This window comes from Parasteatoda tepidariorum, chromosome 8 (genome assembly GCF_982258835.1).
Source record: "Parasteatoda tepidariorum strain Cologne lab strain chromosome 8, Ptep-v5.0, whole genome shotgun sequence".
In the NCBI taxonomy this organism is placed as follows: Eukaryota; Metazoa; Arthropoda; class Arachnida; order Araneae; family Theridiidae; genus Parasteatoda; species Parasteatoda tepidariorum.
This window is the reverse complement of record NC_141762.1, coordinates 103,868,458-103,881,017: the sequence shown is the minus strand read 5'-3', so window position 1 is coordinate 103,881,017 and position 12,560 is coordinate 103,868,458. Positions and strand designations below refer to the sequence as shown.

The window sequence follows — 12,560 nt, the reverse complement described above, 5'->3', positions numbered from 1 at the left end:
CCGCCATAGCGGACACGGCTTATAGTGAACTCCCGGATATAGTGAACGAAATGCTCGGTCCCGTACCTTGCTATACACGTATAATGCTATTTTTAGTGGATATAGTGAACCAAAAAAGTGAGGAAGTTGGATATAATGAACTTTTTTCTGTCTTCGACTTATTTCCCCCCCCCCCCCCATTTTCTTTGCAAATAATTTTGAAATTTCTACTTCAGAATAAATACATATACCGATTTTTAAAACCATATGTAGAAACTACTTTAATGTGCTCGAATGGCAGGTTAGACAGGTTCAAAAAGCGGAATAACAGAAATTCAGGAAAAATTATCTGAGAGGCGGGAAGTGTCTCCATATCTGATGTTGAGAATTGCTCATCAGCTAAAGATTACAAATTTTTTTTTTGTGCGCAAGACGAAGAGTGATGAAAAATAACAAATTTTTTGCTACTACATAATATTTTTCAGTCATTTATTTGAATAATGTGTAATGAAAGGGCGGAGTTTGGGAACCATTAGTGAAATTGCCTGCGTAACGGATATAGTGAAATCCCGGTTATAGTGAACCAAAATTTCGGTCCCTGGAAGGTTCACTATAGCGGAGTTTGACTGTATATCATTTATTAAATTTAATTCATTAATTTTAGTTTCATATGAGAGAAACAATTGTAATTATTTATTTAAAAGTAACTTTGTTTACCTAAGTAGGAAACGACTCGTTCTCTAAGAATTTGGGCTAAAAAAATAGAAAAGTAATAGGAGAGATGTTACCTGTTATACATGAGTACATCGGGTTTCCAAATCCTCCAGGGGGGGATCCGGAGATCCATTACTCCTCCGTAATCACTCGCATTCCATCGCAAGTTCACATCCACCCACTGCTGCAATCAAACAAACATTCTTTAATCTTCTATTTTTTTTTTATTGAAACTATACATAACTTCATCTGCTTCAACAAAAATCGATGGAGCTTCAAGCACAATGGGATCTCCTCATTCCAGAAAAGGTAAAGTTTTTATACTTTTATAACCGTCGTTGAACAGCCGGAATCAATTTTAGGGCTTACGACTACTAAGGTTCAACTCCGCAGCCTTGCCATTTTGAACACAATCTAGAAGACAAGGGAACTCCTGTATAAAATATCGGGAGAAATTAGCCTTCGTAGAGGACTTTTTGATGGAACTAACCCGCATTTGCGTTACATGGAAGAAGACGAGAACCTTCCACGGTAAACCTGACGGCATAGGAACTTTAAACTATGATCCGTCGTCCGCTGAGGATATTTCACGTTAGCACTGTGGTCGGTGCAAACCGGATGCGGAATTCGTCTTGACCAGCCATCGCAGGTACTCTAACCAGGTTCATTTCATTGGAAGTCGAACGCTCAATCCCCTGAGCAATCACGGCCCAGAAAGAGTTAAGTTGTCGATGAAAAATTACAATTAAAAAAAATTTAAGTAACCTTGAGGAAACAGAAAATGAAAAAAATATAATAACTAGAAAAACCGTCGTGACCTAGAGAGACAAATAAAGGCAAAATCCATAACCCCGCGCTCCCAAAATCAAAATTTTTGATGGTTTTCCATGGAGGATCCAACATAATATTGATGGTAATCATCAATAATTCCATCATGAACCACTATATTTTTTGATGATAACCAACATAGGTAACCATCGCTTTAATGTAGGAATTCGAACTGATTTATGATGGTCCATCATAAGAATATCAAATAAATTTCCATCATAGTTTCACAGAAATCAAATGTCGGAATGATCATGAATCACCATCAAACAATGTAAGAATTCGGACTGATTTATGATGGTGCAACATAAAAATAAAAATTGTTTTTATGGTATATTCATGGGAACGAATAAGAGTTCCCACTAAACCATCATGGAAATGTATAGTTGGAACAATCGTGGACCATCACGAATCATCATGGATTGTTGGTCCATGAGAATCTAATTTATTTTGATGGTTAACCACCATAGAATTAAAGTAGCATTTTCCATCACGGAATGATGGAAGTTTGTTGGCATATCAAAAAACATGAACGCATAATGGAAAATGTTGGATGATGGTAACCATCAAATGATGTTGGACATCACGAATCATACTGAAACCAACATTAACCATCAAAATGTTTCGATGAATTTTTACAATCAAGAATTTTTACTCGGGTATGTGATGAACTCGTTTCGATAGCAACTTTACAGGGAATTATCAAGAAACAACATTACTTATCGAAATTGAATTTATTATGAGAATTGAATTATGGTTGTTTTTACTCTCTCGGCTATCACGGTTTCTCATGTTCCATTTCCCCCTCGTTTTTCGCTCTCAACTTTACGTTTTTTATTTGAAATTTATAATTGTTTCCCTCCTTTACGTCTGGAGAATGGGCACCTATTTTTGAGCACTCAAGGAATGTGACTTTTATCACCACCTTCGTACATTTTGAAGCAAATGAAGTTTTCCTATCATCAACAAAAAAGAAGCATAGTAGCTAATGAAAAGGATTTGAAAGAAAATAATGAGGAAAAAAGAAATCACGAGAAAATGACATTTTCTAAAGAATTGGAAAATCTAGGCAGAATAAATGTGAGAGGCAGGAACGAGGCAGCTCATTGGATTCCATATGAATAAAACTACAGAATAAAAAACTATGTTATCAAAATGCTATTGCAAAGAAACTTTTATGTTTCATTGTTAATTTGTTGTGCTATTATTTTTAATATAAATGTCCGTATTTTAAATGGTTTTCAACACAAAACATTATTTTTTTTTAAATAAACTAGAGGGCTCCGCCCCCTGCTCGCTGACGCTCGCCAACCCCCGGAGAATTGCTTCGCAATTCTTGCTTGGTTTGCTTCGCAAAACCAAGAATGCTTTGATTTCATATATTTCAATATTAAACTGAATATTAACTGTTATCATCGAAAAGAATTAATTTTCTTAAATGCAGAATAAGCAGTGTGTCAATATCAATGTCACTTTTTTTCGTTGACTACAGTTCCTTCTATGTCCTATTTGTTCTTTAAATGAGCCAAAATTGTCAGAAATTAACATCAATGTGCAGATATAATCTTAATATGAGACTTGTTTAAAAAAAATGATAATCACAATAATACAGACTTTGTCCCAAAGAAATGAATATATTTTTAACACATTTAATTCAATATATATATATATATATATATATATATATATATATATATATATATATATGCAAACACTATAATATTTTTCAATAAGCAATATTGTTAAGAACAGGGTAATTTTTAAAAAAATATTTTAATAATATTCAGCAAAATAACTATAAATGAAAACATTAATTTTGCGGAATTAAAATAAACAATGCACCAATAGCATTTTCTTTACGCTAAATACATTTATAAATTTGACATTATATATATGTTATAATATTTCTCTATATACAATATTGTTAATGACAGGATCATCTTTAATAAATATTTTAATGTTCTCCTTCGTTGTGCATCTTGACAATGCCACATATAATTGACCATGAGAAAAAATAGGCCGTTCAATATATAGCCCAACTTTATCGAAGGTTTGGCCCTGGGCCTTATTAATTGTTAAGGCATAAGCTAATCTAACAGGAAATTGTCGTCGATAAAGCACAAATGGTAAGGAAGAATTACTTGATAATGTATTTAATTCTATTCCTGGAAGATTGACAATACTACCATTTTTATTACCAGTAGCAATTTGGCAAGTCAATACTCTTTTCCCTATTTTAAGAACAGTCAATCGAGTTCCATTGCAAAGGCCATCAACAATAGATATGTTCCTGATCAGCATTACAATGCATCCAACTTTTAATTTGAGCTGATGAGGTGGCAGTCCCGGGAGATTTATGGAGTTTAAATATTCAATAGAATACCTTAAAGTAGCTTCTTCTTCTTTCCCGTCTGATTTATCTACTCCATATAGTGTGGCCTTATCAATACTATAACTTATAACCTCTTCACCTGGCACACGTGATAAAATATTTTCATTAACTTTGTTAACTTCATCATTTTGCGGTGATAATATGATGTGATTAATGAAGTTAGTATTAAGACAATCGATTTTTTCAAAAAACCAAGAAATGATATCTTTACAATAAAGATCAGGAGTCCTTGCATCAAGATGTAAAAGTTCTCCATTGCCAATTGTCAACAACCAATTGGCAAATTCTTGGTTACCAGCTTTAACTCTCATATTAATCGTCAAATGGAGGATTTCAAAAAATGGCCAAAGAAAAGAGTATTTTATAGTTTCATTAATAACCTGCATATGTGTAGCTTTTTTAACGACAGGTAACACTTGTCGAAAATCTCCACCTAAAATGATTATCTTACCACCAAATGGTATCTCATTAGCTAGAAGATCACGAAAAGTTCTATCGATCATTTCTATTGCTTTTCTGGGAATCATACTTGCTTCGTCCCATATAATAACGTCAACATTTTTCAAGCGAATCTTATCACATTTTTTTAAAATACAAATCCCATCGTCACTTAGATCAATAGAATGTAAGGTTCGCATAAGTCTAATTTTATTATAGCAGAGAATAGTTTAACTTTCATAAAAATAGGTGGCAACATTCAGAGATGTAAATAGAACGCTTCGCAAACGCATATATTTCGCTGTTATTATTTTTCATTAAATACTTTTATAAAATATCTCTTCGCTTATTTACTGTATTGCATATTAATTAAATTCCTTGTCATTCAACTTTATCTTATATGCCGGAACCAGATTAAACTTACGAATTAACGTTTTAGAAAACAAATAATCAGATTAATCAATATATCAATACGAAATAAGTTGAGATGTTGTAAAACTGAAGAATGAAATTCTAACTATTTTGTGATTGGTTGCATCTCTGAAAAAGAAAATTCAGACTTGTAAATCGCTTTTTTAAGCTTGCCGTTTTCAGACATGTGATTGGCTGTTGTGAACGGCGGTTATTCTTCATTATTAACTGCAAAATCGTGCTTTAAAACTAAAATAAATAAAAATTTAAAATTATGTAAAAGATTTGAATGCCCTAAATGTCTTCCCTGAAAGATTCTGAATGAATTGATTGATTCCTTAATCTTAGATTTTCATCACGTAGTTAAAAAGTTTTTCAGGGGACAAAATTAACTGCAAAAACTTTTTTTTAGAATAGAGAGATAGAATGGATGTTTAAGATGATTTTAGTGAAACACCTTGATGCAAGAGTATTTTACTTCGCTACTTTGGGGCGAAGTAGTTGTTATACCATTTTCGGTCTTAAGAAGCATGAATTGCTTTTTGCTATATTAATTAATTTGCACTGCAACGCTTGTATTTTTGAAAATTAAATAACATATATTGTTAGTTCTAACTAATGAACAAATTTATAATTTGTATAAGACTTTCAGTCCTTTTATTCATGTAGGTAATTTGAAAAAAAAATAGCGACCTGATTTTTTTCTAGTTTTACACTCTTTTTATGAATGAATAAACACGCGTATTATGCGGCACATTAAAAATGCAAAAGAGAAAGTTTAATATTCACGATTGCACTTTAATATGCATGTGATCTAACTTAAAAAAATTTTATTAAATGATTTATAGCCTTTTTTTTTATCTACAAATAACAAAATGATTCAATATAATCCATAATTTACAATCCTGCAAAATTAATTCAGCTTCTATTTTTATACTAAAAAAGAGCATAAGTATTTAACAAAATAAATATAGCTAAATCAAAATGACAGTAAGTGGAGATAAAATGCAAAATGAAAAAAAAAAATTCTCACAAAATAAAATTGAATTCGCTTTCTGTGTTTATTTAAATCTTAAAACCCAGCAAACGAGTTTCTTTTTTATTTTCAAATTAGAATTTATGAATAAAAAATTGTTTATTTAAAGAATATTTAAGAGAATTTAATTCAATTAGTTCCTCATAAACTTATTAAACTAAAAAAGTATATATTTCATTAAATTAAATATTTAAACTCTTCTACCGTTTTGAAAATGTTCATTTCTTGAAAAATATTTTCTCTCCTGCATTTAAAAAAAAAGTTTTGGTCGATTAATATTCTTTTGAGGCGAGTATTAGATGCCATCCATCAAGACTCAGAAATTAAAGTTGTAGTTCATAAAAATTAAAGTAGAGTTGACGTAGATCAGTCTTCTGGATTATGAATTTACATCCTCCTTATCAATCATTTTATTAAAGATTTCTTCATCAATCATTATCATTGTCATCATCAGATTAAATAATTTTATAGCTTTTTTTATATCTATTTTCAGCTTTCATGGTTGCGTGAATATAATATAGGGCAATATAAGACGGAATGAAAATTATATTATTAGTTTTATTACATGAATGGAAGTAAATAATGAACTACTTATCTATAATAATTCTATAATAATAACTATAATATAATAACTATAATATAATATCTATAATATAATATCTATAATAATAATTATCAAATTTAATAATTTTAATGTTTTTTAAAAATCTATTTTCAGCTTTTATGGAAGCGTGAATATAGGGGAATATAAGATGGAATGAAAATTACATTATTAGTTTTATTACATGAGTGGAAGAAAATAATGAACTACTTATCCATAATAATAATTCTGTAATAATTACTATAATATAATATCTATAATATAATATTGATAATAATAATTATCAAATTTAATAATTTTAATGTTTTTTTAAAAATCTATTTTCAGCTTTTATGGATGCGTGAATATAATATAGGGGAATATAAGATGGAATGAAAATTACATTATTAGTTTTATTACATGAGTGGAAGAAAATAATGAACTACTTATCCATAATAATAATTCTGTAATAATATCTATAATATAATATCTATAATATAATGTCTACAATATAATATCTATAATATAATATTATAAAAATTATCAGAATAAAAACTTTTAATGCTTTTTTTAATCTATTTTTATCTTTTATGGACGCGTGAATATAGGGAAATATAAGATGGAATGAAAATTACATTCTTAGGTTGATGACATGAATGGAAGTAAATTATAAACTACTTATTTATAATAATAAAATGAAACGTTTGTCTGTATGTGTGTATGTATTTCTTATAACTCCAGAAATATTTTTTTTCAATTCTGAGAGTTGGACAACGGTTGAAAGGAAAAATGTTAGCCCTCAGTCCCAAATATTGTTTAAAAATTTCATTTAGATTTTCCAGGAGAGAAATTTAACAAATAAAATTTCGGATTGGTTTAACGTTACACATTTTGAAAAATTAGTCTGCAGACTGTATTTAATCAAAAATGGGTTTACTGCGCATTTATTAACCCCTTAAAGTATAGATTAATATTTATTTTTTTCATTCATTATGTAAGATAGCTCAATAAACGTAGTACCCTATACGGTCTGTGTCACCAAATTAGTATTTCTAGTATTACCTCAAAGTTGCTTAATATGTTTTGAATTACGATTTAAAGTCATGTTTCTATAAAGCTAAATAATTTAAAATTTATTAGCAATTGAAATAACGAGAAAAAGTTACACACTAAAAAAAATTAATGGAGAAGAGGTACTTATTCATTATGTGATTCATTAGGAGATTCATATTCATTAAATTGAACCGTGAATATTCACCAAACTATTATTGACACCAATGATGCTTTATTAATTTTGGTAATAGGTATATAACTGTTATTGCGGTAATAGGTGTTGTTTAAATTATAACCAGAAAAATTTTGTAGTAGTAGATAAGATAGTTATTTTATGTTGGTAGGTACTGTGTTAATAGGTTTTTTTAGGTCTTCCAAAATCGATAAATACTGGAGAAAACGGCTTAATCGTTATCATAAGGTGACTATGCGTAAGAGCAACATGCCAAATGATCGTAAGTATAGTTAATATTTATTAAAACGTGTTCAGCTAAATCGAATAACAACACTATGAAGTCCAACAAATATATATATATATATATATATATATATATATATATATATATATATATATATATATATATATATATATATATATATATATATATATATATATATATATATATATAAACACAAATAATAAAAATTAATATAAAGAGAAAGTAAAAATGAGAAAACCAATAGTCGTTATCAAGACACATCTATTGGTATAAAAATTAATGTGATATTTCTGAATATATATATATATATATATATATTTATGTGTATTATAACATCGTTGCAGAGTGGAAGGATAAAAACAGGTTTTAGGCTGGTAAAGAGGGCACAATATTTATTTAATAATTATAAGAGAAAGAACAGTCATTAAGGTGGTTATAAATCTTTGTGCTTCTCAATAAAAAGTTAGGGAAACTCTAGCAAAGCAATTCCGTAAAATGTTTCGTTTTAGGGAATAAAGGGAATCTTAACAATTGTAATTGGTCTGTTAAAGGGGTCCAGGGAAAAAGTGTTCCCGGCGAATTAGTCGGAGGGATATCGTTAAAATTTTAATAAATGCATACTAGAACTAAAAATAGATAATAGATAGGATGTGAATTTTAAAGTGAGAGAAAGAGTGTTTTGTTTTGAATAAAAATTAAAAAACGATTTACAGAAAAGGAATAACATGAAAAGTTTAGTTCAAGCTTTTAGTTACGTACGTTATTTATATATATAAATAAGACACACACACACACACATTTCTATATGCATATATATCTTCAAAATGAAGATAAACAAAGGAAAATTACAGGCATATGAAAAAAAGGGGGGGAAGAAAAGTTATAATAAAAAAAAACAACTGGGAGGAAAAGAAAAAAAAAAGGATGAAATTTTTTTTAAAAAAATCCGGAAAATAAAAGATATAATCTTTTCATCAGCCCACACGATTATATCCGCACTATTATGTGTTTGTTATTTTTTTATTCTTATTTTTCTTCTCCCCCCCCCCTCTTTTTTTCATTCTGTAATTTACCTTTCTGTAATTTTCCTTTGTTTTATCTTCATTTTGAACTTATCTAATGAGTTCTGTTTACTTGCAGCTTATGCGCAATAAATGAAACTTGTTGTTTTTCTTAATTTTCTTCGTGTTTTTTTGTGTTTATTTATTTTGTTTTATATATATATATATATATATATATATATATATATATATATATATATATACATATATATATATATATACATATATATATATACATATATATATATATATACATATATATATATATATACATATATACATATATATATATACATATATATATATATATATATATATATAGTATATATATATATATATATATATATATATATATATATATATACATATACATATATATATACATATACATATACATATATTTCTTTCCTCGTTGTGAAATCAAGAACTGAATGGTAAAAGTGCTGCTGTTGGAAGAAGAATAAATAAGATGTCTAGACAACATAAGATTGACGATAATTGAGATACATTTTCAGAACATATGTTTTGTTTCTTTTGATGATGCTAATTTCCGGAATCATAATCTTCTTTCTTTGAAAAAAGTAAAATAGAACAACATTCTTACAATTCAGAAAATACAAATCTAACTAGATATTAAACCTGAATAGAGTAAGATTCCTTTCAAATGAAAGCAATTTAATTTTTTCAGTGCACTATATGTAATGTATATATGTAAAACTATATGTAATGTCTTTTTTGTAAACTTAGTAAAATTTAAATCACGAATTATTTAAACATCTTTGTACATTTATCAGTTTAAAAATGATAACATTTACAATGACATTTTAAAAAGGCTTGAGGTTAATAAATTATAATACGAAAGAAATTCAATATATATATATATATATATATATATATATATATATATATATATATATATATATATATATATATATATATATATATATATGTATATATATATATGTATACATATGCATATATGTATATATAAATATATATATATATATATATATATATATATTATATATATATATATATATAGTAATATATATATGTATACATATGCATATATGTATATATAAATATATATATAATATATATATATATATATATATATATATATATATATATGTATATATATATATATATATATATATATATATGTATATATATATATGTATACATATGCATATATGTATATATAAATATATATATATATATATATATATATATATATATATATATATATATATATATATATATATATATATATATATATATATATATATGTAACATAAAAAGCTTCAATTAATCTTTTTATGTTAGTTTCTCTGCTATAAAACTTCTTCCTAATTAATTATTCTATTTGAAATACTTTCTCACACTTTTAAAAGCCACATCCTGTTCTTAAATCTATTTTTGGCTCAAGTATGCATTTAATTAAGAGCAGGACATTTTTCCCTTTGCTCTTGCGTGGGAAACGTTCGATCTATTTCATAAACCAATAGCAACTACTAAGAGTTCCCTCTGTCCCTAAATTAAGACATTTTACGGATTTTACTTTGCAAGATTTTCCCTAACATATAACCAAGGAGCGCAACTTTTCATGTGCACTTTTTGACTCACTCTCATGACTGCTCTTGTCTAAATAATTAATAAATAAATTTTTACCCTCCTTCCCGACCTATGACCTGTTTTAATCCTTCCACTCGGCAACGACGTTATAAGTCGCCAGGATTTAACGGTCGGGAAGGGGTACAGTTCGTACGGTACATTAAAGATATTTAATATCTCATTTGAAATTAAATAAATCAACTTCGGAAGAGGGTACTTCAAAACTATGGAATAACTTCAAATCATTTATTCAAATGAACAGTTAGTAAATAAGCAGTCAAATTCTTCTTCAACTTATGGCAATAATTAATTCATCCTGTATCTTCATCAAAAAAAATAATCTCTTCAATCATCAAACGTTTAGTTTATTATAAATTATACCTACGCACAGTGGAACTAAATGATCATCCGTTTTCCATGTCTATGCTGCATATTTTGTCTACGTTCCTGAGAATACTAGAAAGCTGAGCTTCAATTCCTTCCTTGGACTAAAAAGAAAAACTGCATCGAATTCCTGTTAATTAAAATGTTTTATTGAAACTATCCCTTTGAGAAAGCGTTGATTTTGCCACTCTTAAGTGCTGAGCTGGATCTTATCGTCGATGAATAATTATTCTCACACCCACGATGGTCTACTTAAATATTCGACATTCAAAAGAAAAATAAGCTTCAATTTCTCCGTCACTATTGGTGTTAATTTACGATTCATCTTAACGAAGAAACAAATTTTTTCCCTAGCAGCTCACGTCTTTGGTTTTGGAATTGTGTTTACGGAATTTCAACGCATTCCCATCTCTGTTGTGGTTTTCAAAATATCTCGGACTAATTCGAACTTTTTCAGGTATCCTTTGAGTTAAAATTTTTTACATTTCTCATAAATCAATTTCTTAAATGATTATGATTTTAATTTTTTCCCATATTTGATGTTTCAAAGTGAAACTACTTTTTATATATTGATAGTATTTACTGTTGAAATTTTTATTTCTTTAAATTTTATTTTCAGTTAATTGATTTATTTGATTGAAAAGTGTTTCAAGAAATTATTTTCATATTGTTTCATGTGTTACAGCTTCTATGATTTTTGGTTAGTAGAAATTATATTTTTGTTTTACAGTGATTAGGATTTAAATGAAAATGCCATTTAAATTTTTTTTTCTCTTCATAATGCAACTGCAGTAATTGTAGAAATTTAATTTAGATATGTGAATGCAATTTCGGTGTGGCAAAAATTAAATCAAGAAATGTCAAAACTAATCAAAAAATTTGGAAAAATGAATAAAATATTTGTTTTTAGAATTTAAATTGAAGTACGATCAGACATTAATGCGTAAGTCCAATGTTGGTAATTAGTTCATAGCTCAGTTCTAGCTTAGATATTTCCATAGACAAACAACATAAAGATAGGAAAAAGATCAAACAAAAATTGAAAAGTATTAGTAACCAAATTCACTTCAAAAACACGTAAGAAATAGAAATAAAATATTTGAATTTCCTAATTGTGACAAATTAAATTATCAGTTAAGATCTCTGCACAAAAATTACTTTAAAAAATATCCGAAGTAAAATTTTTGAAAAAAAAAAAAATGTGTCCAAAAAGAAAGAATGAAAGATATAAATGAAAAAAAGAAATAAAAGGTAATTTGCAACATAACCAAACTTGCACTTCAGATAAAAAATAAGGAAAATAGCTAGATCAGTCAAAAATTAAAACTGATTTACCTTAATACCATATTGAATTTGAAAGTTTGTTTGGATTTCAATTAGTGATTGTTGTTAAACAGGTTGTAATGCAAAATCTGAGAAGACTGATCACCTTTTCTGATTATAAAAGCAATTTGTCTTTACATATTTCCTGAAATCCGGGTTAATAATTGCAATAAAAATACCAAGAAAGAAAATAAAAGTACAAATAAATAAATATAAAGAAAGTAGAAAGAAAAATAAGAGAGAAAAGGAAAAGAAAAAATTCTACAGAAGGCAAATTTTGGACATAAAGAAAAAAAAAATTTTTTTTCAG

General features: G+C 27.5%; 1 protein-coding gene across 1 annotated transcript in view; it reads right to left on the bottom strand.

Annotated features, from left to right (window-relative positions):
* Positions 1-12,560, bottom strand: part of LOC147806596 (neuronal acetylcholine receptor subunit alpha-7-like) — a 95,911-nt gene that overhangs the window by 47,050 nt on the left and 36,301 nt on the right. The window contains exon 3 of the mRNA XM_087169541.1: positions 768-877. Coding sequence (XP_087025667.1) covers positions 768-826 — 59 coding nt within the window. The 5' untranslated portion in view covers positions 827-877. The remainder of the gene's footprint in view (positions 1-767; positions 878-12,560) is intronic.